This window comes from Pyxicephalus adspersus, chromosome 1 (assembly GCF_032062135.1).
Source record: "Pyxicephalus adspersus chromosome 1, UCB_Pads_2.0, whole genome shotgun sequence".
NCBI lineage: Eukaryota > Metazoa > Chordata > Amphibia > Anura > Pyxicephalidae > Pyxicephalus > Pyxicephalus adspersus.
In genome coordinates, this window is record NC_092858.1 from 115,081,275 (window position 1) to 115,109,195 (window position 27,921).

The 27,921-nt window shown below is 38.9% G+C and overlaps 1 protein-coding gene across 1 annotated transcript in view; it reads left to right on the forward strand.

Moving 5' to 3' along the window:
• The window catches only part of ATP2B4 (ATPase plasma membrane Ca2+ transporting 4), a gene marked incomplete in the record, with an annotated part of 192,691 nt that overhangs the window by 18,823 nt on the left and 145,947 nt on the right, over positions 1 to 27,921 (forward strand). The window contains 2 exon segments of the mRNA XM_072424517.1: positions 9,187 to 9,258; positions 20,595 to 21,075. Of these exon segments, the coding sequence (XP_072280618.1) occupies positions 20,868 to 21,075 (208 nt within the window).

Sequence of the window (27,921 nt, forward strand, 5' to 3'; positions counted from 1 at the left end):
TGCCGGGGGATGACAAAGAAACATGGTAAGTGGGTTTTTTTTGTTTTGATTTAAGCGACCCCGAGTGTGACTCGGGGTTACCGCTTTTTGCATGGTAAATCCACCCCGAGTCACACTCGGGATTCAATTTCTATTTGCATTTTGAGCTCTACTATTTTCCTTTGCATACACAGCCAAAAAAAAAAAAAGTGTTTTGTAAACCCGCCTTTTCTTTATATCCTGTTACCAATCCCAAGACATCCCTTAAGAGCACTACATGCTCGGATCTAATCATTTTGCTATAATTATATTTTAAACATTTTTTAAACAATCTTTCATTTGTGAAATTTTGCACATTTGATTTCCTTTTTACATCCTTTTTACATCTTTGTTATATTCTTTATAATTTTCAAATAATAAAGGTGGTCCTTCATTTTTTATATTTTTGGAATTCCCTTTTCTTATTCTTTATGACTTTATCATTTGCTGTGAGTCGAGTGGGTTTTAATTCTAGCCTCTTAAACTTATTACCCATTTGAATATATTTTGCAGTGTGTTTGTGTAGAACAGACCTAAAACAAAAAATCCTATTTCTGTTTTGTATTTTTTGAGGACAATATTCTCTCCCAATCCAAGTTAAGGAGTGTAGCCCTTAATAATGGAACATTTGTAATGTTTTAACTTGTTTTTGCTTCCTGCTTTCAAATTACATCAAATTACAATCATAATATGGTCCCTGCTACCCAGATTTTCTTTTAATGCTTATTTGTTATAAGCTCTGCATTGTTAGAAAAAACTAGATCCAGCAGAATATAATTTCTAGTTGGGGCTTCTAAAAACTGTTTCATAAATTTATCTTGTAATAAATTCATAACCTTTCTCCCTTTAGCTGTACCTGTAGTGCAATTACCCCATATGTCATGTCAAAGATATGTCTGCCATTATTTGTTTTCCTATTTGCATAATTACGTGATTTCATACCTCAACTCTTCCTGTAACATCCTTCTACCACCCTGTCAGTCGATGCTTTCACTCACCACTCTTCTATTAAAATCTCTTTTTGTGCTCACCACTTTACAAATAAAATACCCCTTTGCTGTCACCAGAACATCATGCATGCTGTTTCCCCTGCATTCTGTAAGGCTTTGTTCATACCTGTGGTAAATGTATTAAACATGCTTGCAGGAAACAATAAAATTGGAACTGAAATAGGTCTATTCAGTGTGCAGGGGGCAGCAGGCGGCAGCACTGTGGATGCTCTATGTAGCTTCTAGAAGTGGTTAGCCACCCCTGCTGCCTCCATAGACCTCAATGCAATCTGTCTGCAAAATGAAGGTACACAAGTAACCACACCTTCCCTGTATATAGACCAAAATGGTTTAGCAGGAGGACACAGTGGAATCTAATCCAATAATATTCTGAGCTGTGGCATACCGTAGATGCATTGTATTGCTACCATAGCAAGAAGGCCAAGGTAATGTTTAGACTTCATTTGCACCTGGCTACCTTATTGGCTTTTTTAGCCTTCCTTTGCACCTTTCTCCTTGTTTGTTTAAACTACTAATGTATCATTTGTGTGCAGTACCTGTCCTTGTTTAGTAAAGTTAAAAAAAACAAAAAACAAACCATAAGCCCCCTTTAAATTTTTAACGGGGTCTCCTTTATTAAGGGGGCCCTAGATGTCCACACATTGGGGATTGAGTAGAGCAGTATGTAATACCCATTACCCGTTCCCCTAAAGTGTTAAAACCCCCAAGAAAAAAACAGCCAACATGTTGATTTTTTTTCAGTTAGTTAAGTTAGTTTTTCAAAAGGGTGTGACCCATTTTTTTCAGGACTGTTTTTTCCCTGTCAAACAAACTTCCTCTGCTTTGGCATTCTTCACAATTCCAGTGAGCCCCACACCTGCCAAAACCCCAGTCTCTGTGTTTCCCTATCCACAGCCTTGCCATCCCCTGGCTACCTCCTCATCGCCTGTCCCTGTCACCTATAACTGAACAAATCCCTTCCATCCCAACCACCTGAAACCTGTCCAAGTCCCTTTCTAGCTTCCACCACTCCATGTCCTTGTTTCAATCTCCTGTTTTTTTGACATTATAAACTACAGTACATTTTTTATAACTTTATTCCCCCACCCACAAAATGTACATCTTTGTCTTGTGGTTTAATTAAGTGTATTGTTTAATTAAAAAAGGCTATTCATTGCATTTGAACATATTTGTAGAAAATAATCCTTACGGAAATATTAGTTTCAATCTACAGTGATATTTCTTTACTTGGGCAGCTGTTTTAATACCTTCCAAATGCTGCAGGATGCCTTTTTTATAAAGCCCATCAAGAAAATGCTCTGTTGTGATCTAGCCCAATGGAATCAATAGAAGTTTTAAACATGATCGTTTAAATCGGGGTCGGCAAACTCCAGCCTTTAGGCCAGATACGGCCCAGCCGGTAGTGAGTTCCGGCCTAACGCCCCCCTGGCCGATCCGGCCTAATGCCGGCCGGCAACCCGCAGCTCCGGAGCTGCCCCCTTGCAGTTGCTCCCCTATTTACTGCGACCGGCGTTGATACTTCCACCGACGCAGTAAATAGGGAAAGCTCCCTGAAGGTCCACTTCAGGGGGCGTTCCCTGGTGGTGGACGGAGCCATTAGGGCGGGTCTGGCCTAGTGTGCTCCCGCCCACCCCATAAATGGCCTAGTGGCCATAAAACTTTGCCGCCCCCTAGTTCAAATGAACAGGAAAAAAGTTGATACAGACTTGTCCTAAATAAAATGATTTTTTTATACAATGATTGAAATGACATTTAAACGCAAAATAACAGGTTATGTACCATATTTCTGTTTTAAAATAAGTTTGCTTGGCAAGGGTCAGAAATTAGGTTTTCCACAGTAATCCGAACATAACATAACTAGGAGATATATTTAACAATTTATTTGTGACCACACAACATGTACAATGAAAGCTGTCCCTTAATTGTTAGGACAACAGTAAAGGGTCCCCAGGACACGTTAACCCCTACTATATTGTAAAAGGACAATAAATTTGGGTTCCCAGAGCATGGTAACGTCTATTAAACTGTACTAAGGAAATGCATGTTCCTAAATTACTGGAATCCTGAGTGTCATGACCTTATGGTTGGGGAATTTACTAAAAACAGAAAATATTTATGGGGTGTAGGAGAACTTACTGCAGGGTAACCCACAGTGTCTCCATAGGACTAATAGGGTCTGTCTTTGGTGCTCCTTCCATGGTGATATAGGAGGTTCATCGGCTGTAGAATACCACCATTAAAGCTCACAACTGACATTCACATGTAACTAAAGAACTTTATGAGGATTTGCACAGAGACTCAGCAAAAGACTGCAAAACAACCTCTCCACGCTCTCCCTAGTGATGTTATACACCCACTTGAGTTAGTATGTCAGTCTCTTACAAATGCAATTGTAACTTCTCTTGAGAAGAAGTTCCTGCTCAATCTGCACTTTTGATTCAATTCAATCTATTGCTATTCCAAAAAGGCAGGGAAAATTCGGAAATACTCAAGGCACCAGCATGTCCATCAGTATAGGAAGCACAGAGCAGCAATGCAATTCCTCTTCTTTTCACCAGTTCACAAAAAAAAAGTTTTCCAAGCATTAAAATTCCTGACCAGGGGTTTACAAATGCTAGTGTTTTTGACTGCAATCAATCACAGAAACCTAGCTTTGCAGCGCAGTACACAACACATTTTTTTTGCTATAATTTGAGAGCTTAAAGGGTTAATTGTGAGTAGTAGCAGTAGCTGTTCCTCTCTTTTAAATGCTATGTAATTTGACTAGCTTGTCCAAAAGTGCTGAATAAACAGGAAATGATGATAGAGGTAATTAAAAGAGAGAAATAAAGATCACAAAGTCATATGTTTGCCATGTGTACTGTGATTGAACACTCCTTGACTATCACAAAAGCATACAGAACTATTCTATATAAAGTGACGTATGTAATAACATTTCTTTAAACTTTGGTAAATAGTCTCCACCTTCTGAAAAGTACAAGAACAGAGATAAAAAATCTCCCATGAGCCATCTTCTGTTCTTCATGTGGTTGCAAAAAGGGAAAGTGCTTCATTACTTTTTTTCCCCCTATCCAGGTGGATAAGCTGATCATTTGGGGAATGCCCCTCCTTGTAGCCAAATACTTTAGCTCTCAGACTGAACACAGTGCTAGTTCGCTTTATGTGGAGGGGACCAAGAAGATGGGTCCTGCCTCCCTCCCCCCTTCCAACCTTTCAGACCTTGTAATGGTGCTTTGGCAGTTCCTACTTTGGGGAACTTGCTCTCTATATTTCTCTATCCCTCAACACCCTTTTTTTCTAGGGTTGTACGGGTCATACTTGGAGCATGCAGCTCTGGTTACCTGTCAGGGAAGGGAGTGGTGGTCTCCCTTCCATAGTCCATAGAGGAGGGGCTAGTGGCAGTTTCTAAATCTGACCGGATGATCATTTGTGTGCTCTCCCTTTTCATCCTTCTTACACAAGCATCACCACCCTTCATCCACTATGCCATGAGCTCTGCCTTGCTGCTGCAGGCCGCAGCAGCTCTTGTAGAGCAGGTCATTAGCTTTTAATAAGTAAGTCTACTTAAGGTCTGGTGGACCTGGAGGCTCTCCTTCTCCATCTTTTACCAGGGGGGTGGGGGGCAGATGCTGGGTATGTTGGAAGGAACATCATGTCTTTACCAGTCATGGGACTTTCTACTAGAGCCTGGGCTAAAAGAACCAGTCCCTTGATTATGCAGCAACTTAGACTAGAGCAGATTCAAATGCCCCCTTCATTGTATCGCTCATTGTGAAAAGCAAGGACTGCAGGAATCCTGATAAAATAGAAGCCCAGCCTAGGTGATGGTTGCTGCTGCTTTGAAATCAATTTGGTGATAAGACAAAATAGATTGCCTATATTCCCTATACCTTATTCATACTACATAAGTACATTAAAGTATAAAAAGTCTAAAGCTTATTTATTTGGGATTTTGTAGTCAACTTATTTCTTACTTCTCAGTTGCATTTTCTGAATCTGATTTCCAACCCCACCTGGGCGTGTCCGATCCACAGGTGCAAAGCCCTTGAATACTCTTGGATGATGTTAAGTGTTCTTGTCATATGGCTGCACAGTTCCTATTTCCTGTGCGTCTCAAAAAGCATTACTTTTCCAACATGGCTTCGCTTGATAAGGCTTTATTCTGTGTATTTAGGAATATGTTGAAATGCCGGTTGCAATAATTGCTGTATTTAGGTCAAGAATGAATGATTCCAGTCAAAAGATTTATGCCTCATGCTTTACCTATAGCAGAAGTTTGTCCTGCAGGTATGTCAGCAATTATAATATGGGTAGCTGTGTGTTACTGCCATCTTAATGTATTGTGCCTTTTTGCCATACATTAGAAATCTGTATGGGTTGATACACATACAAAATTATGAGTCTGGCCATAACTGACTGACCTTATAGGCTTCTCCTCAGGGGTGCACATAGAAAGATGCAAAATGTGGTGCTCCCTGAGGACCCTCCGCAGCCACAGGGGCCCACTGTTGGCTACCTCTATCACTGGTTCTTCTATTGCATGTCAGATTGATGGGGGTCACAGTAATATTGCAGCTTGAGTCTTACATGTGGTAGAATAGTTTCCATACTTTAGTGGTTCCAAAAATTCTTAAAGCGGAAGTAAACTCAAAACTAACCCAAAAAAATCAATCTGACGGCAGTTTTTTCTCCATTGTGTCCTGCATCGTTCCGATATCCATCTTCGGCCCAGTGCAGAGGGAGTGCCAGGCTCCGCCATCTTTTCCTCTTCCTCCATGTTCTTCTTCCTAAGTCACCCGATCTCGCACTGTGCAGGCGCAAGCTCGGGTGACGTAGATAGGGAAAAAACTTGCCGATCTCACTGCGCATGCGTGAGATCCGCAATTTTTTTGCCCTAAAGGGCTTCTGCACATGCCCGAGATGTTTGGGTATGCGCAGAAGGAGCAGCCAAGAGCCTCCCAGCATGCATGACGTAGGTATCCCTGGAGGCCTGGATCTAGACAGAAAATTCCTCAAAATAGTGATCTATTGCCCAAGTATTATAAAAATTTAATTACTACTGTATAAAAAATGGGCTAAAGTAGAGCTTCCTTAATAGTACCGGTTGTGACATCATTGTGATTGTTTGTGCTTCTGGGCTTAGTGCTATACATCAGCTATCTCTGACAGACCTAGTTAGAAAGTAAGTCAGGTTGAAAAAAAGACCTAGGGCCATCAAGTTCAACCACTAGGGCAATAAATATATACCCATATATAAAACCCTATAGACATAGTTTATCCAGAGGAAGGCAAAGCACAAACCCTGGTACAATTTACTCCAACAGGGAAAAAAAATCCTTCCTGATTCCATGAGCCAGTCCGATGTTTCCTGGATCAACAGTCTTGTTATCTTTACTTTAAAGCTTTAATAGCCAGTTATATTCTGTGCTTCTGGAAAATCATCCAGCCTTTTCTTTAAGCAATCTATAGTAGTTGCTAAAACTACCTCCTGAGAGAGCCTATTGCACATTTTCAAGGACCTTACTGTGAAGAACCCCTTTCTTATCCGGAGCTTAAACTTCTTTTCCTCCAGATGCAAAGAGTGCCACCTTGTGATGAAGATGATCTTTCATTTTTGTATTTTTGAAAGGCTCCTTTCTTATTCTTTATGGCTTTTTAATATTAGCTGTGAGCTACATAGGGTAAATGTTAACCTCCTAAACGTATTACCCATTGAAATATGTTCTTCAGCGTGTTTGTGTAGAACAGATTTGAAACATCCCAATTTCTGTTCTGTGTTCTTCGAGGACAATATTCTCACCCATTCCGTGTCACAGAGAGCCGCCCTTAATAGTGGAAAATTTGCTCCTAAAATTTAATGTTTTTATCTTACCTGTGTTGCAACCCAGATTCTCTTTTATGTGCACATTTGTTAAAGGCTCTGCATTGTTAGAAAAACTAGCTCCAGCAGAGTATCATTTCTAGTTAGGGCTTCTATAAACTGTACCAGAAAATGATCCTGTGTACAATTCATACATTTCTGCCCTTTTGCTGTACCTGTAGTGCAATTACTCACGTCTGACGGGGTAGGTAAAATCTTCCATTATTAAAACTTTGCCCGGCTATTAGGAGTAGCAGTAACATCTAGGATTGCTACCACTGGGTCTGCCACCTGCATATCTTCACATAGCTTTGCAAATTTGTTGGGGTGCTCAAACTGGCCTGATTAACCTCTCCACCCTCCACATCAATGGCATTAACTATCTGCTCAGTGAGCAGGAGACCCCCTCTCACAGTGATCAAGTGATTTCAGCGTTGCAATGCGCTTCCCCATCTGTCACAGTGGTATTCACCTAGGAGATGTTGCTCCATTCATGCATACATATGGCACACTGTGCACTGAACTTGCTGCCACTCATTTTCCCAGTTACAATATTTATTTGTTTCACAGAATTATATAAATTTTACTTCTAGTTTGTAGTTACTTTAAAGATTCAACTCCTTTTTTTTCCAGTTACTTTAAAGATTCAACTTCTTTTTTTCCCAAACCCCTGTGTTTTCTAACTCTACTTATTCTCAGCCACTTTTTTCACCAGCCAAAATTGAGACACTGACCAAAATTGAGTCAAGCATCAGCAGTCTCATGGACCTACTGGAGCAGATACGTTTAGGTGCCATTGGAAAACCCAGCTGTCCCTGAAGTACAGAATAATACAAATTAATTTACTGTGAGCTGTGGTTATAAGTAATAGCAGGGGGCCCCTCAAGACGTTAAAGCTATTTCAAGGGTTGAGAAACTGTGCATTCAGATGCTGTTTCCACGAATCAGGCCAGAGGCTAGAGTCTCCATTATGCCATCTACTTTGTTAGCCACCTTAGCCGCTTCCCTCTAGACTCTGTGCAGATCCACTCTATGTGAGGCTTCCAGTCTTCAAGGGGTGGAATGTGTGGACAAGTCTTCTAGTCAGTCCCAGTATTCGGTAAAGTCCAGTGGAGCCATGTTTGGCAGCTCAATGGCAGACCCAGAAATTTTGTTTATTATCAGGGAGAATCTGGGTAGGAACTACGAAGCTCAAATGTGGGCAGCACATCATCTTCCTGCCTACAAGGATGTCATCGTGGGTGCAGCTTTCCCCAGCAGCCATTGTAACTGTCAAAGTTCAACTTGCTGGACTGGCTGCTACTCCAGACAAGTACCACCTCTCTCCTCTCTGCTCCTCTCTCTAGAACTAGTGTCTACAAGTTCTGTGTCTTTCCTAAAGGTACTTAGGGATTCTTTTTTCATATATACTAATTAGATTAGTGTTTTTGCCTAAACACACTTTTGAGCTTTCCCAGAGGAGTACCTCCTACCGTAAGACGTTTACTCCCTTTTTTCCAGATACCTTTAGGCTACTCACTATCATATAACATCCTTGCATCCTAGATGGATATAAAATCTCTGGTATTGCAAAGAGTGCTCTGATGTACTGATTTCAGTCACTCTGGCAAAATGCCTTTGGTGACTGGTTAATAAATCGATAATAAAGCGTGCCCCAGTTTTTAAAATTTTTCAATGTTTTACTGAATTTAAGGCTACATACTCGTTAATGTTGCTGGAGATGAATGATCTTGATAATCATGGGTGAAAATCTAGTTTGTGTACAGGGTTCCTGCTATGTAATTTATTGATCCTTCTTGGCAAATCAGTTTTCTACAGAAAATTATGCAGTTGGGTGGCCCCAGTCGTCCTCCCCCCTTCCCTCACTACTGTTGCTGGAAAAATTCAGGAAAGGTCTTCTCCAGTGTACATGGCTTTGTGTCTAAATCATGTTTGATCAAGCCCAGGGTTTTATCTGTGATCTCTAGGTGCAAGGGCTATATGCCTGCTTAACATGTGCTACTCTCTGTGCGAGCCTCACCTGTAACTTTGCTGCCCAGTGTAGCCCAAGAGAGGAGCTTTCTGGGGAAAGATTTGAGCAGGCTGCTGATGCCAAAGGACAGAATGCAGGCCTACCCCACTACCCACACATTGCAGTGCTTCTGCACTAAAAGGGAATCTGTTACCAATGGCATGTACATTAAATTATATTATTACTTTGTTCTGCAGTAGTTGCAAGACTAGTGTTAGATGAGAGATCAGCCTATCATGTGAGCAGGGCTATTCTAATATTTTTTTTTTTTTTTTACCCCACCCTAGCCCGACTATCTTGAGCTGCCCTCCTCCACCAGCTGCTTTGAAAGCTAACAAAAAGCTACAGACAGTGAAAGGGTGAGGCATACTTTCGTAAGTCACCCTTCTCCCCTTTGGGCACATTACTGCAAAACTGATTTTATTCTCCTCCCATGTCAAGTAGCAGTAATCTTTATTATCATTGCAGGACTATAAACTGGGAGAAAGGTCTCACAAGCCTTTTTCTGGCAGAACCGTGGACAACTGCAAGGATCTTAAAGAGGAAGTAAACCCAAAAATGACCAAAACAAAAACAACTAATCTATAACATTTTTATGAAAACTATTCCCCCTTTTCTGAAGAGTTGAGCAGAATTTGAATTACTTACTTTCACTTATCTCTACTCCCTGTTAATTGCTTCACCACTGGCTCACTTCCATACATGTCCTCCCTACCACCATACCATACTCATCTGCCTAATGCCGCTTGCAGATGTTCGTACCTTCACACTATTCTATATTCTGTACTACTTCCTTCTTTTTAAACCAGGCTACACATAAAACATTAATTATTAGACATTAAACTTCATTGAAATAGTACCATTCATTACTACTGCCATCAGAAATGTTACATGTAATATCTACACAAAATAATATTGTAAAGGAACTTTAAAATTTGTCCTCCATTAAAGTAATCCTTACCTTATAGTTATATTAACTCTAAGATTCGCTTAACAGAGGAAGCAGAATCACAAGAGAATGTCAGTGCTTGTGCTTAATGGGTATTGTAGTATCCACTGATAAATTAGCAGGTTTGGGCACAATAACTTATGGATAATAGGAAAAGGGTTTCTGTTCCAGAACGGGAAGGTTACTAAGTAAAAGTGGTGATGGTTGAATCGGATAGTGTTTAACGCTGGCTGGTGGTAAATGCAGAGGAGGGAGTGTGCAGCAACAATGGTAGGAGTGGATGGGAAGAAGGAGTGGATGGGAAGAAGTGTGCATACATTGGGTGAATTTTTTTAAAGGGTTGTACAGGTGCAACGGCTGGTAAAACCCAAGGGGAGTGGATGTCTAGGCACAGTAATATGAGAGATAAACATGCCACAGGTACAATAATGGGAGTGGAGGTAAAGCATGCTTGGGTGTGCTACAGGTGTGGCACAGGTGCAGTGCCAAAAAATGGAAGTGCAGGTTTGGTGGGCGGTGGAATGGGGGGGGGAGCCATGAAGGGCAGTTGGGCGCAGTGGGTGGGTACTACAGTGTGTGGCAGAGGCGGGTTGCAGGTGTGGTACATTCTATGGTGAAATGCCTCTGCAGTTTGAAGTGAGAAATACATAGCTGCAGATGTGGGGGATCTCCGTGAAGACAGGTGTGGTGATTGGCTAAAGAGGAGAGTTGCAGGCACAGTGTGTGGTGAGAGAGGGAGGTTTAGGCATTTAGATGCTGAGAGTGAGAGAGGAAGGGACCCTGTAAAGGAGGGCTGCAGGAGTAATGGATGCTGAAAAGGGGGGGGGGGGTGGAATTCATGGATGGTGAAAGGAATGTAGCTTGGATGAGAATGCAAAGGAGGGCTGTTTGAAACGGGTGTTTGGTGTGGTGAAGGAGTGGCTGATGTTGGAGGAGGAGGAGGGGAGGCTTAGGGTGATGGTGGAATTGGGGAAGTGGTTAGATGATTAAGGTGCACTTTGCTGCAGTTACAGAAATGCTGCCAGGCGAGCTCTCTTTCCAGACAAGTCCTGTCCCTTTTTCTGCTTGTCATGCCAGAGATTTTGAAGGAAAGAATAACCGGTTGTCTATATGCCTATTTGCTGCTGTTTCAGCCATCTCCTGCTCAGCAGAGCTCTGACTGTGTAATTTGAGTCCTTAAGGGAAGGAGCAGTCTGTCATACCTGGGCTGTTGCATTTTAAAGGTATGCCGCAGGGTCACTAAACAAGCAGAGTTTCCTTGAATCCCTCAGGCTGGCTCTCAGAATTATTAGTAAGGGAAGCTTCTGCTGTAAGGGAGTGTGGCAATTTGAGGGCCGTTCCTAAGGCCAAGTTCAGACTAGTTCATCAGATTTTGCAAGCAGTTTAGGAACATTTTAGCGCACCTATTTTTTTTTCTTTTTTTGGTAATGTTTATCAATTTTTCTTTTATGCTGTTGCTTGCAGTAGCGTTTCTTGCACTACTTGCAGCGTCTAAGAGTAGTTTGCTGCCCTGGCCTTCTTCACAGACCTGGGTTGGAACTGCTTTTTATCACAGTAACATCCGGACAGGTTTTCCTGGGAGATCCCTTCCCCATTAGCATTATGAAGTCAGTGAGCTTTTAGTAATCTTCAGTTGCTGGGGGTTTGTCAACTGCACAGCCATGATGTACATAAAATATGTAAAAATGATTGTGTAAAAAAAGTGGACTAACACTGGAAATAAGTATTGAACACACACAGAAGACCAGGTACAAAGGAATGGGAAGCCAAGAAACCTGCTGGGATCTGTTAGTATTTATAAAGTAATCCTGCTCCCTATCAGTGCCTAACACAAGATTTCTGACAGAGAAGTCAAAAGAATTATTAGAAGAGTTGTCGAAGAGCCAATGACTACTCATTGAGAGCTTCAGAATAAGCTTCAGTGAAATACTGGGAGAATATAATTTGGTCAGATGAGACTAAAATTCAGTTCTTTGGATGTCATTGCACACACTATGTTTGGAGGAGAAATGGAACTGAACATCACCCATACACACCACACCAACACACCAACATTGAAGTTTGGAGGTGAGAACATCATGGTGTGGGGCTGTTTTTCATCATATGGCACTGACAGACTTTATATAATTGAAGGAAGGATGAGTGAAAAAATGTACCGGGACATTCTTAATAAGAAATTGCCGCCATCTAACAGGATACTGAAGATGAAACAAGGGTGGGCATTTCAGCAAAGACAATTATCCCAAACACACTGCCAAGGAAACTCTCAATTGGTTTAGAGAAAGAAAAAAAAGCTGGTAGAATGGCCCAGTCAATTACTCAACTTGACTCCAATGAAAAATGGAAATAACTAAAGATCAGAGTTCATAGAAGAGGCCCCCTGGAACCTTCAAGATTTGAAGACCGTTTGTGTGAAAGACTCGGACAAAATCACACCTGAGCAGTGCAGTTTTTTCATACAGGAGGTGTCTTGAAGCTGTCATTACTAACAAATCATCTCTTTTGAATGGGGCTGAAGACTAAGGCTATTTACACACGTGCAATAATTGTCGTTGGAAAGGATCTTTCACAATCCTTTCCAACGACTAATGACTGCATGATGCATGAGCGAGTGCTGTACATACAACACTGTTCTGCTCTAGGTAGAGGGGAGGGGGCGGGGGGTGAACGACAGAGCGCCACCCCGCTGCGCTCTGCACCCTTCACATTACGATCGTTCTTTGTCCATTGCCAATGGATCTGCCAGGACGGTCGTTCAGGCGATGGAAGAGCGCTGTACACACACCAGATTCTCGCCCGGTATCATCCCTGAGCCGATTATCGAACGAGAACCATTGCACGTGTGTACCCAGCCTAAGCCAGACCCCCTGATAGTGGGTTTGTGTCTGTATGTTTGCCACTGTCAGTTGTTTGACCAACTACTTCATCACACTAAAATGTGTAGACCAGGGGTGCCCAAAAGGTGGATCACAATCTACCGGTAGATCGCAAAGTCAACGCAAGTAGATCGCGGAGCCCTGCCATTCAAAATAAACTCTACCGCGCACAGGAGTTATTTGGTCCATGTTTTTTTTGCTGGTAGATCATTTTGACTTGGTCATTTTAAAAGTAACTTGCAAGCCAAAAAAGTGTTTGCACCCCTGGTGTAGCCATCCTGAAGGTATCAATATATACAGCATTGTAGTTACTTAATAATGACACACTGGCTCAGACATCCTCCACCAATTGTAAGAACTGAAGAAACAGAGGCACTGTGACAGTTCAAATTCTAACAAAAAAATTACTTTGTTCAGGATCTTTAAAATAACCAAGGTTTTTTAAAGCCTAAACAAAAAAGAGAAAATAAATGACTTACAAGTAGAAGTAAGCCAATTTATGCATATCAATCAGGTGCTCAGTCTCTGGATGTTAGGTCTGGCATTCAGTTTCTCTGGTTCACAGATGGTTGATTTTGTTTCTCTTGCAAAGACTAGCACATCTGCGCCAAAGATAAGACCTCCGCAATGGAGCAAATGTTGTTTCCTGTCAATCTGGGAAGGGTTATTTTAAAATAGTTTGAAGCCCATCATTCTTCATTGGAACACATTCAAGACATTCAATTTGGCAGTTGCATACCTTCAGTTATGGACCTTCCAGCAAATTTGCCTCAAGGTCAGACCGCAGAAATGGCAAAAAAACCCAAGAGCTACATCTTAGACTCGACAGACCTTAGCCTCTTAACTGCTAACATTGAGGACAGCACAAATAGAAACAGTGAACAAGTATGGCTTGTTTGGAAGGGTTTCCAGGAAAACCCTCCTCTTTCTAAAAATTAAATTGCAGCATGGCTTAGGTTTGCAGATTTACATCTGAACAAACCACAGCACCTCTGGAACAATGTTACCATAATCCACAGTGCCACATTTTGGTGAAAACTAAACACATCATATCTGCGCAAAACCGTATACTGTTTGTCAAGCACCTATTTTGAAGCCACAGGACGTGGACACCTTGCAGGGATTGAATCAACCATGAATTCTTCTGTATTACAAGGTATTCTAGAGTCAGCTGATTTCACAAACTTTCACACCTTGCCTCCACATAAAAAAACAAAGCTAAAAAGATCAGAGTGATTGTTACACAGACATGGGAATGGTTATAAAACTGTTTAATCCTAGTTTAGAAAACCAAAAATTCAAAGGTTTTAATTTTCTGAATATTTTTAAAGTTCTTTAAGAACCCAAACATTCATGTCTTCCATTGAGTGATACGGTTGTGAGAAATGTTGTCCCAGTGCAGAAATTGTTTTTTCTGTACCTTTTGTAGTGTGCCTATGTAGATTCATTCTTGTTTGTAATTTCTTTTATTCCAATATAGCATCATTGCATTTATTATATGTGGTTACTTATGTTGTATTGAATGATGAATGCAAGATTACTGGAAGTACAGCTTTATGATCCAGTAAAATTGAAGGAACCTTTTCTGTGTGAAATACTTTTTAATATATTGATGTTCCTGCACAGTTCCTGTTATCAAGTCTATTTTTGCAAGGTTTTCATACTGTTGTTTGCATATCTATTGTCTGAGTGATGTTTCCTACTTAAATATTCACATCTAAGGTTAGAAGATAGGCTAAAGATTGCTTGAAGGCCAGCATTGAGGGTTGTTGAAGTATTTCAGCGTTTCATCCTCTATTATCACGGGGTTGCAGTTCTTTGATTTTTTTTTTTTTTTTTGTGTTTACTAGGTTTACAGGGCAGTGTGTTCTGGGTATTCAGTAAACAGGACAGGTAGTAAGAGCTAAAAGTACAATTTGTATCAGAGTATTTTGATATTGGTTCATATCCGAACATATGGAGTGCTTGGTGGGCCAGATGCCCCTATATAATATGTACTGGCCATTTACCTCCTAATGGCTAAAGGGGAATGGGTGAAATGAATTTACAGTGTTTGGGCTTAGTTGGCCGTTAGACTAGAGCACTGTCCCAAGGGAGGTGGTCGCTTTTTTTTACATTCACGGCAGCACCTCCTATTGTCACTGGCAGCAACAGAGGTAGGATTAGTTAAGGAAGCACTGGATAAAAAGGTGACAGTGTCTCTTTAAAGTCTGAGTGGGATTCTGTCTTGATTGGCAGTTCAGTGGTTAATATAGAATGTTACTTCCTTGCCAAAGCAATATTTTTTAATAGTTTTGTTTTACTGCATTGTGACAATATATAAATAGAGGATATGTCTAAAGCTACGTACACACTTCCAATTATTATCGTTGGTAAACGAACGACGAACGATCCTGCACGATATCTGCGAACAATCGTATAGCATCGATCCTGTACATACAGATAACGACACGATCGTTCGTAGATATTGTACACACAATAGATGCGATCGTTTGAACGATACAGGAAGTTAGGTGCACCGCAGGAACGTTCGTTCATCACGCATGCTCAGACCATGGACGATCAAAAAAAAAAAAAAAAAAAAAGAGCAGGCTTTAGTTCCTCACATTTTTATGCAATATTTTTGTTCAACCCACTGAATTAAAACTGAAAATCTGCAGTTCAACTGCATCCGAGTTGTTTAACTTAAAATTGATTGTGGTAATCTACAAACCAACCAAACTAACCAAAATTAGAAAAAAGTTGTCTGTCCAAATATTTATGGACCTAACTGTATATGAAATAACCAACAGTAAAATATAACCCCCATTAGTTACCATGTGGGGACACAGTACAATTTCAACCCACACATCATTAAAGAGGAAGTAAACTGAAAAATGCCAAAAACATTTAAAAAATGTTCTTACCTTTAATCCCACAGTGCAGTTTATTTTCTGACCACACTTCCAACCTCAGTGGACCTTATTCGCCTACATATATTGTTTTTACTCAAACTCAAATCTTGTTTTCACTCAAATCTTACACATACCTATTCTTTCTTGGCCCCATCTACACTTTCCAAACACACCCACTTCATCACATCTGCAACATACACATCCACACACATTGTTTCATCTTCTCCCCCCTTCGCCCCCCCTCCCCACCCATTGCCAACTAGCAGGTAGTATTGGTAATGCGGCGTCACATGCGGTCGCATTGCTGATAATATAAGCCGTGGCTAGATTGCACACATCCCTGTTAATCCATAGCCTGTGCTATGAATTGTTGAGTATCAATCCTAATTTGAGGTGGCCCAACTAGCTGACGCATGAACTGTAGGGAGCAGAGGACGGGCCAATAGTGCTCAACATCACCCACAGCGCTGGAATCCATGATTGCCACGCATGCACTCTTATATTCACCAGATGCTACCTCCTAGCCCACTTAAGGCGAGAAGCCCAAACACTAGCACTCTCCTTACTGCTCTCTGTTTCACACACAGGACGTCCATTGTGGTTTCCCCTTACTTGTTTTGATTATTAACCATTTTTATAACTATTCAAATTAATGTCTTGTAGTCCAAATATAACACATAGGATTGTGAAACAGTATTATTATCATTATGAGAATTCCCAGGATTGTTGGATACTCTTATGATTGGCCAAACACTATTCCTCTGTGTATCTATACGATACATTTCTCTAATTTCAAATTCAATGTAAAAATGTTGGCATTTTCTTTCCATCTAACACTTATAAAAGTTTTTGTTATTAGAATCCTTGCAATATAATATTTTGATATAAGATATGAGCCTTAAGAGTCCTATAAATATTGAACTTGGTCCCTCCCTTAAGTAATCATACCTTAAACAAATTATATATCTGTCTCTAGGGCACTTTGGATCCTTTATAACTAAGAAAACTCCTTATTCTTTACCTAAAGGAAAATCCCTTAAATAAATTAAGGGATAAATAAATCTAGTAAGTTTCTAAGCATCATTACCTACCTAATCCTTGGCTGTGTGCCTATAAAACATTAATTTTTAACTACCATATTAGTAATTGTTGGACATCTTTTATACAATCACATCTATATTACTACATCACCAGCACTTTAAGGGCATCTCTTATACATTTAGATCAGTGTACAAATAAAAACATTTATACATTAAAATACTCATTCATTATTATTATTATTTTTAGTCTGTTTATATATACTAATGTTTGATTTTTGTTTGAATTTTGTTACTATTGCTGTATAGTCTGGTAAACGCTCTCCGCATGTCCCCTGAGGAAGCCAACTGGCGAAACGCATTGGGATGTGGGAAGTTCTTTTCATTATCTGAGGGATAATGAAAATATTAGGTATTACTTTGTATAGTGCATTGATCCTATATCCCATGAATTACTAAATAGGAAAGACCACAATGATATATTGTATGTAAAACTTGTGACTCTTCCTAATTTTTGTTCACAATATAGCCTTGACTTGCCGCAAAGAAACTTTTTCTGTTTTTGACAATTACTGACCTGTGAACACAAAGAAATGGGAGATAAATAAAATTAAGTGACAAAAAAGGAAATCTAGTAAATGACAATAATGATCTATCCGTAAGACTGAGCTGAAATATGTTGATAGCTGAGCAGTTGAAATTACTTGCATTCTGCTTATTAGTTGGAATGTAAGCGTTTGTGTTTCCAGTGTACACAGGATGAATAATTACTCCCTTTCTGTATGAGCTGTTGGAAATCCATCTGCAGGTTTTAATATTCTGGGCAGGTTTTTCTGCAGTGTCTAGTGAGGCTTTTCCCTACCTTTTAGCCGCCCCACACCCTCCTTTGCCACAGCCTTTTCTCCACCCACGTCGAATGCATCAGTGTGTCTGTGATGCTCTGACTCATTCACTCTTTGTGGGAATTGGGAGGGGTAGTGCCTGCTAAACTGCTTCAAGTTGACTCCATATTTTTATAGTTTTAAACAGATGGTAACATGTGAAATTGGTTGTTAATATTAAGTATATGCTTTTTGTTTTTTGTTTTTTTTGTAAGTTTTACAACCTTTATATCTTTTCTCTTGTGTATGCTACAGGAACGTTAGTAGTACTGTAGCTTTGCAGCAGTTACAGCTTTAATGTCTTGTTTCTGAGGTTAGCCACATCCATTACATACGCAGAATGAACAATGTTCTTAATGTTCGTAAGGAATGAGTTCAGATTATCCTTCCACAATATTTCCTTACTCTAGATGCTGTATGTTTATGTCTCAAATTTCTACCAAAGGATTGCTCTCAATTCAAAGCTTTTAATTATACCCAAACGAGATAATGCTTACTGTTTTGTGTTTACTTTTCCAACACCACATATTATATATGGCTGTTTCAGTGTTGGATATGTTTATTGTAATTACAAAAATATACATGTAAAGACAAAAATATACATGACAGTTCAAACACCATGCCCATGTTTTAAGAAAACGTGGTCTTCCAGAGGCAGGTATATCTACTTTGCTTCTGGTGTGTAATTTTTTTACTACTCTATAAAATCATTCATGATTAAAAAATAGTAAATTTGACATTAAGAGCATTACATACAATACAGTACCTGTTGAGTAGAACTAAGTAGTTGTTTTCTGTTACAAACAGATGGATACTATACTCTAAACCTGATACTGCACCAGTAGTCCTGACTTGTTTGTTCTGTATTCAGCACAACTTTAAAATCAGATTTGTTTTCCTATTGCATCTAGCTGTTATGTTACGGATGTGTGGCCCAGAGTCCTGTGTCACCTAGTAGAAAAAATGTCCCCCTGAGTGACTTCATAATGCCAGAACCCGCCCAGTCTTCCATCACAGGTATGAGCCTACGATGGAGAGTCATTCACTTCCCTAAACCTGCAATCTGGATGGGGAACATGGTCCGCGGCTCTGGCCAGTGCGACTTCCAAGCAGGGTCCTTCTCCTGACCTTCTGTCTGGGGGGTGCACGAGCCTCCCTCTGGACGAACCGTGGACCACTGCTGGTCTTCGTACTGTCGCGGCCCACCTGTCAAATGGTGGACCTGGGGTTGGGGACTTCTGCTGTGGAGGTAGTGTAACACGACAGGTACCACAGTCCCTGCAACCAGATTGTAACAGCTTTATAGGCTATTTGCCTTACAGTTAACCTAATTGCTCCCTTTCTGCTCCCAAAGTAAAGAACAGTAATAGAGACAGAATTCTTTCATCAATCAGCACATTGTTCAGGGATGGGGGAGGGGACCAAGGATAATTGTACACTCAATATAATGCTAGTTATAATAAATCATTAATCATCTGTCTGGTGTATATTTTTAAATCACAGAATTTAATTAGTTCCTGGATTAGACATGCAAATTAATCCATTTTTTTTAGGTTTTAGAAGAACACTTATTTTCTTCTCCTCTTCTGTGTTCAATTCTGATACTAAAAGTCACCATTTGTATTCATCCAGGGACACAGAAGGTTTTTGGACTGAGAGAATTGCTTATGCACCAAACATTTTTTGCAATTTATATGTTGCTTTGCTCTGTAATCCAAATGAGGGAAGCATTTTCTAACACCAATATTCCTTCAGATAGGGACACATATCTGTCGGGTCCAGTGTTGGGGATATATGTTTATTGTAATTACATTTTAGCCAACCTAAGGCTAGGTACACATTTGCAATGGTTCTTGTCCAATAATTGGCTCGGCTAATATCGGACGAGAATCTTGCGTGTGTACAGGGCCCACCTTCCATCATCCTAACGACCGTCCTTGTGGATTCACGGATGATGGTCAACGATCAAAATAGAAGTGAAGGGTAAGAGAGCGCAGCAGGGTGCCTCTGTCGTTCTCCACCCCCTCCCCTCTTCATAGAACAGAACAGTGCTGTATGTACTCGTTCATGCATTGTGCAGTCGTTGGAAAGGATCGTGAAAGATCCTTTCTAATGACAATTATTGCACGTTTGTAGCCTTAAGTATAAATACACTGAATACATTCTAGGTACATCAAAATAAAAAAAAGGCTTTAAAGAGCTTGTGTTTTGAATCAAACAATAGCTTGTTTTAAAGCCCAAAAACTGGTTGTTATCAATATGTAAATTCTTTAAGGTCTATAATCTGATTTAATATGTATTTTGGTATGTAGGCTGTGTACACACGTGCAATGATTATCATTGGAAATAAATGATCCATGACAGGACGTTTAGAAATTGTTAACAAAGAAAGTGTACAATGACTGGTCAACGACCCTGACGAACTAGGAATCTCGCTGGAAACAGGTCTGATTGGCAGGTCTGATTGGGTGACGATCATTCGTAATCCATTGTGTCTATGGTCGTGGATTGTTCCATGATACACTTTTTCCTGTACATGTCACTTCCTGCATCTTTTGAACGATTGTATCTAGTTTGTACATTATTGGATTATTTTGAACGATCGTATCGTTACAGCATGTACAGAATTGTGCACAATACGATCATTCAAAATAATCGGGAATAATCATTGATCGTTCGTTTTCAAACGATAATTATTGCACGTGTGTACCTAGCCTTAGTGTAAGTATTAGTGTTAGTATTACCAACAGGATTTTAACCCATTCATACTCATCTAAAACAAAACAGAAATGGAACAACCTAAAGATAGATTCCTAACTTTTTTGACATAGTTCTACAAATAGGAAATTTGCACCTAATAGTGTTATGATAAATGTCAGGTTTCTTTCAGTCTTGCACTTTGTACAGGCTCATAGCCACTAAAAATTACTATATTACTGCTATGCCTAAGGTATATCAACATTGCGTATGTATCTTTCAAAGTACAGTTTATGTAATTATCAAGTTTTGTTTATCAATTTAGTTGTCCTAATTACATTTTTTTTTCATCTCTTCTAAGCCTCCCCTGTCTTTATCGAATGGTCTTCAACTACATTGGACAAGTACAGTTTTTACCAGGATTACATTCTGTGCATACTGCTACGGATTTTTTGGTCTCCGAAATACTCCCTGAAGATATCTGATAGAAGATCAGCATAGAAAAAAAGACACACCAATACTGGAAAAAAAGTGGAAAACAAAAAAATACAACTCAGAATCCAGATACAAGAGAATAGTATTTTTTTTACAACCGTTTGCTTATACTTAGTGAAGTGGTATTACGTACCCCACAATGGCAAACAATTCTGTTGACAATTCTACTGATCACCATTGTACTTCTGCTTTTAATGATAGCAGCTATGAAGGAGATTTTGGCTGCAGTGTGGAGGAATTGAGGGAGCTCATGGAATTGAGAGGAGGAGAGGCAGTCACCCGCATAAGGGATACGTATGGTGGAGTTCCTAACATATGTTGGAGGTTGAAAACCTCTCCTGTGGAAGGTAGGTATAAAAGTAAATGAGCTGTGCCATTACAAGATATAACTCTGTAAGGCAACAGTCACTGTGTTAATTCTATAAACTGCTGTCCTTGATTTCATATCACATTATCTTTGTTGTGCCTTACTTTTGAGATTCCTATTGCCTTTAATTAAAAAGTCACAAAATATATTTTTAATAAATACAGCCCATGTAGAAATTACAATAATCTAAAAATGAAAAGTACACAAGTAGCATAGTACACATAAACATAATTTAAAGTATTTAACTTCTAGTTGGGAGCAAAAACCTAATGCACATCATTAGGTATTTATGCATTCATATGTATACATTTAGAAAAACATACCAGGTGATTTATTAATCGGCCCATAGATGTTTTACAAAAACAGCTGTTAAATATGGCACCAGTTTGTTAACCATCTTTTTTTGGACAGGTTTAACATTGTCAATACTGTAAAATGTATGTCCCATGTAACCAATTGGAGATCATATCTAAAATTTTTGTGTACTGGTTTGACGTATTTGTTTACAGCACTTTGCATATCAACATTCTTCTATAGAGAGATTGAACTTTATTATTCTATGTTTTGCACCCTTTTATTACAACAAATTTTTCCCAGAATCTTTTGGTGTTAAGCTGTCCTATCTTCTCTGATGTGTATGCATTCATTGCTTATACCCTCCAAGTAAAATCATCATATACAAAACATATTTAAGACAACTAAAATTTCTCATCCGGTTTGTTTTGTGTTTGAAAATGTACTATGTTTTAGTTTAACTAGTATGCTGTGTGTATATATGTTCTCTTGTCAACAAGTATCTTCCAAGATGCAACTACTTTATCTGGATATGTGGGCAGTGTTGCTGTTCAGATACAGGCTGATCGTTCAGGCCAGAATATTTCACATTTACCCAGAGCCTTAAACAAGCCTAAAAACAGAAAATAATTCTAGCTGCGGTTTTAGTGTGTTTTAGGTTTCATATTTAGGTAAAACAAATCTATTTTAGTCACAGTAGTTTTTTTTCCCAGAAAAATCAAACACATAAATGTGTGCAGTTCCACTGATTTCTAAATTATTTGTTTAAAGTCCTCCAAGCGTGTTGAGAAAGAGGGAGCGAGTTGAGACGGGATCCAAATTAAATTTTATTTAATACATGTGAGGAAAACACAATTTAAAATCCGTAAGTACAAAAGCATTTTTAGGGAGGAATCCCTAAAATTTATAATTTATGATTTTGGAATAGTGAAGGGGTCAGGGGTCCCTAAACAGGAGGGACTTTTTTTATTGGCTATAAAAGTTTTAAAATGAACACAAATATTCATTAACACACTCATTTTTCAACAAGCTTTCCACAACTTCCATTGTGTGTAAATTTGTAAATGGTAGAAGTGAGGGTTTTAATTTTTTGCAGAATACAGCACTGGCACTGAAATCACACCACCTTACCTCTTAGGGCTATTTTCAGACCTGTGACAAAAAAATGCATTGTGGGATTTATTGCTCTTGGCTGCTTAGTATGCATAGCTAGGTATCCAGAATGATTTTCATTAAAAAAAAAAAAAAAAAAAAAAAACGCTTGCTTTTGCAAACATCTATGCAGGTATTGATAAAAGGGTAACCTAAAAACTTAGAGGATCAAGGTATATTGAATTCAAGCAAGTCCATACATCTGGTATAAGGTAAAGTTGGAGAAATATTTTAAACCACGAGTGCGCAGTTATTGGAGTGAGCAGTACTATTTGAACTAGATATTGAAAACACTGTTGATAAATGCACCAATGGTTTACAGAGCCTGTTAACAAAAAAAAGTAGTTCACTTCTAGTTCACCAACTGGAAGTCTGGCAATCAAAGTAGGGAATGAATTAAGAATACCATGATTTTGATAGAATTGCAGAATCCTGGTTTTGTTCTTCAAATGACTGGGCTGTTAACATCCCTGCTTATACTCGCACTCGAAAAAACAGCAAAATTAAAAGGTGGTGGTGTTGGTCTATATGTGAGGGGTGGTCTGAAAGTAAATGCAAAATAAGAAATAGTTGATGGAGCATGTGATGAAGTTGAGACAATGTGGGTTTGGTTGCATATGGGATGTGTAATGCACAGTTAATTATTTGAGTCTGCCTATAGGTCCCCCCAATATAATTGCACTGTTGGTACAGAAAAAGGGCAGAAACTTAATACAAGACTTTTCTGTGGTACAGTTTGATGCCCCAACTACAAATTAAACTTTGCTGGACCTAGTTTTTTCAAACAATGCAGAGCTCATAACAAATGTACATATAAAAGAAAATCTGAGTAGCAGGGACCACAATATTTTTGGGATGGCTCTCTATGATTTGGACTGGAAGGGAATATTGTCCTCAAAAGACACAAAACAGAAATAGGAATGTAAGTCTATTCTACAAAAATGCTGCAAAATATAGTCCCATGGGCAATAAGTTAAAAAAACAAAAAGTAAAACCTATGTGGCTCACAGCTAATGTTAAAAAAAAAAAGCCAAAAATGGAAAAGTATCTGGGGGTTTTGGTTGATCATTGACTCTAAAGCAGACCTATACTAAATTGTTTACTTTACAAAAAAGGGCTGACAACTCCTATATAAAGTAAAATATATATTCTTTTTTTTAATGCCAGGGTTTTGTAATGTAAAACAATGACAACAATAAATAATGTTGATATTTTCCCACCTTTATTGTGACCTATAACCTGCACAAGTCAATTGAAAAAAACAAATCTGCGAAAAAATATATAAAAAAATGTATAATAACCTATGTAAACACTCTTAAAAATGCTTTAAAATGCTTTGTTGAAGGTCCTTTTTATTTATTACAGTTTTCAGTCTTTTTGAAATCAGCAAGGCACATCTCGACTTGGCAATATATTTTTGCATTTTTTGTGCACAGCCCTCTTCAGGCAATCCTACCAATTTTCTATTGGATTTAGGACTGGACCATTCTAAAACCTTTTAATTTTTTTTCTGGTGAAGCAATTGTTTTGTTAAACTAGTGTTTTTTTTTTTTTTAAACTGCAACCCTTTATTAGGCTTGGAGTCTTTAGAATCTAGTTTGCCAAAAGAGGAAGGTGGCAAAAAGCATGTGTAAAGTGTCCCATGATGACCAGTCCAGTCTTTTCAGCAATGAGTGTTTTAGGTCTCATGCATGCTAAGCTGCTTCATGGTCTCTGCCACTTTTGACTTGACCCCTTGGAAAAACAATTCACCCAGGAATACTGTTTACTGTTTGTGTAAGATGCAGAGAATTACTGTTTGTGTAAGAGGAGGGGTTGTGAGCTGAGAAAACAACTAATGATAATCTTCACTTGGTGGAAGATTACCTACTCCCTCCTCCATCTCTGATTGCTGTAAGTTCATATAGCTCCCCCTCCTAGAACCCAAAATTTTTTGTAGGACTGTAATGCTACTGCCATGGCCTGGAACAGGCTTATAGTGCAATGGTTACAGCAAATAGTAGGATACTGGCAGAGGCACAGCAATCTTACAAACTGTAAATGCAAGGCGTGGATTAAAAAAAGTTAAGGCTATGAATAAGACTCTGGGTGTTCAGAAAGATTTGCCTGGAATCCTGTAGGAAGAGATCATGTAAGGTCAGATAAGAAGCTATCCCGCACTTCAGGTGGCTCAGTAGGAAGAGCCTCAATCAGACTGGCTTCGATCCTGCCAGTTACAGGAGGTAAGATGAGACACTACATAGGGTATATTGTAATGAGAAAAAACAAATACCAAGGGACACTGCGCAGGGAGAGGGTACTTCAACAAGATTAGTAGAGTCAAGTTTTAGTGCTAAAAAAAAACTGATGACTAAGTGGCCACTTGGGATCTATTTTTACAGTAGTGAATCTGACATTCACTGAAACATTCCCTGGTAGCAAAACTTTCAGGTCTATGTGTTTCAATGGCAGTAATTGATTCTTCACCAAGGAATGTTTCAGTGAATGTCAGATTTACTGCTGTAAACAGACTCGTTAGTGTTCTTTGACATCCAAATCTACTGTTAATGCATAATATAAAAGTGAGCTAGCTGCTTAATTGTGTTGCTCTGTATTAAGCAAGATTGTTGTTTGTATATTTAGTGCAATCCAAAATGATAAATGAATCCAGATATACAGATTATCTAAACTCAAATTCCTAAACCATATACAGCCATGTGAAGTAAAAAAATACATTAAAAAAATACAAATTGTTGACTTTTCAAAAAGAAAAGAAGTACACTCCTGCATTTTTCAATACTTCAAACACAATAAGTTAGAAATTGTTTATACTAGATGCCAATGCTTACGAACTCCTTAGGGAGTATGCAGGTGTAACCTGTCTTATTTATGATATTTAGGGTTTGGTGTTCTCTTTGACATATGTTGGAGCATTATACCAAGCTCTCTGGTGTCCTCAGAAGGAAGGTTGTGGATGCCTATGAGTCCGGCAAAAAGTTTTAAATGATCACCAATTAAAAATCATTCAATCCCAATGAAAGTAACCTACAAGAGGCATAGATGTCAGACAATGACTAACTTGTTAAATTTTGGCTGGCCCTACCAGTTCTAACGAAAACTGTTCAGAAAACATTATGGGCCTAATTTATTACACAGCTTAACAAAAAAAAATTTTTTTTCTCTTGCCAAGGATTTTTTAATATATTTAGTGTATTTGAGGTCTGCTGAATCCAGAAATTACATCAGGTTCATTGAATTGGCACTAGTTCCTGTGATACAGGAACTGGAATAGACCATTTTACCGACAACAAATGTTAACACAGCATATTATTATCAATCCTTATTTACACCAATGTTTCACGTTTTTTATATTAAATGTAGCATTATTTTCATGAAACTTTAATTTGCCTTCTTTTTATTCATACATTTTCGTTTTTTTTACCGACATTCTTCAAGATGTTTAAATGACCCCAATGTATTTTGCTACATTTATGGTGAATATTCTCAGCAAAAACAGTGAAGAAATAATTTTTAGAATTTGTGAAACAAGCATGGCTTGCATATTTTGGTATTAAACTGGGGGACGAAGATAAGTATTGGGCTCCCCATATGGTATGCAAAACTTGTGTAGAGTGTCTACGTCAGTGGAAAAATGGAAAACTGAAAAGTTTGAAATTTGGTTTACCTATGGTATGGCGATAGCCCAAAAATCATTATAATGATTGTTATTTTTGTGCTGTTAATGGTGAAGGTTTCAGTCGTTACAAGAAAAACAGTGGGAGTACCCTAATTTGAAATCAGCAAGACGACCTGTGCGGCATGGTGCTGATATTCCCATACCAGTGTTCAGTACACTCCCTGATAATCCTGTATCTTACATGGAGGATATACAGGGTTTGGACTGTAATCCAGGAGTTAGCAGTGGAAGTGAATATGAAGGAAGTGTTTATTCAAACCAGCCGTTCTCCCAAAAGCTCAATGATTTAATATGTGACTGTCATAACAAGCATCTGAACTTTTAGCATCCAGGCTAAAAGAAAAGAACTGTCTGAGACCAGAAGTTAAAATAACAGTTTACTGGACGAGAGAGGTGACACTCCTACCATATTTCAGTGAAGATGGAGACTTTGTGTATAGTTGTTACATCCCTGAACTACTAGACCATATAGGAGTACCAGAATACTGAGCAGTAAGACTGGCGGCTTTTTATAGACAGTTCCACTCATAGTTTGAAATCTGTTTTACTGCATAATGGCAACTGCTATGCATCAATTCCAATTGGTCACTCAACAAAATTTTAAGAAGGATATGAAAATGTCAAAATGGTCTTACAAAAGCTTTGCTATCATGAACTTCATGGGTCCATATGTGTTGATTTAAAAATGATGAATTTCCTACTTGGACAGCAAAGTGGATATACAAAGTATCCATGTTTCATGTACTTCTGGGATATTAGAGCAAAGCAGGATCACTGGAAAAAAGTGACATGGCCTTCAACGGAAAACATGAAAAAGGTGCAGCGAACATAATTACCTAGCCAATGGTTGACAAAGAAAAAATCATTCTCCCTCCACTACACATAAAGTTGGGATTAATCAAGCAATTTGTTAGAGCTCTGAACAAGGACGATTGCTTCAAATACTTATACTTAATACCTTTTTGTAGATTCTTCCCTGGAGTGAGTACTGAAAAATTAAAAACAGGAATCTTTGATGAACCCCATTCAGAAAATGATAAATGATTCAAATTTCACAAGCTACGTGACTGATACTGAAGCTTCTGCCTGGCACAGCTATGTCATGGTTGTCAAGAACTTCTTGGGTAACCATAAAGCACAAAATTATGAAGAACTGGTACAAAACTTGCTCCTAAACTTTAAAAATGTGGGTGGTACTATGAGCACACTTTCTCCATAGCCATTTTCAAAAATTTCCAGAAAACCTTGGCGATTTCAGAGGAACAAGGCTAGAGGTTCCACCAAGATATAAAGGTGATGGAAAAAAGGTATCAGGGCAGATGGGATAGATACATGATGGCAGACTACTGCTGGAGCCTTCAATGTGATTGTCCTGATCATCAGCATAAAAGGAAATCATACAAATGGAGATTTTCAATGATCTCTTTGTGATTAGTTCTGTAAATTAACTGAATATAGAAAATATTGACATTGAGTAATTCTAAATGAAAATTTTGCTTAATTTTCATGCTTTGTTTTTCATGAGGTTATTATTGAGGTAATTAAAAAACTAGCCTCCACGGTGAGGGGCACGGGCAGGAAAGTTGCGCTTACCTGGTACTATTGGTCACAATTTCTCCTCACTACCGAATACAGAGACCTGATTTCCTCAATCTGACTCTTGGGTATACTCTTATGTATTTCACATGTACTGACAGGGAGAGC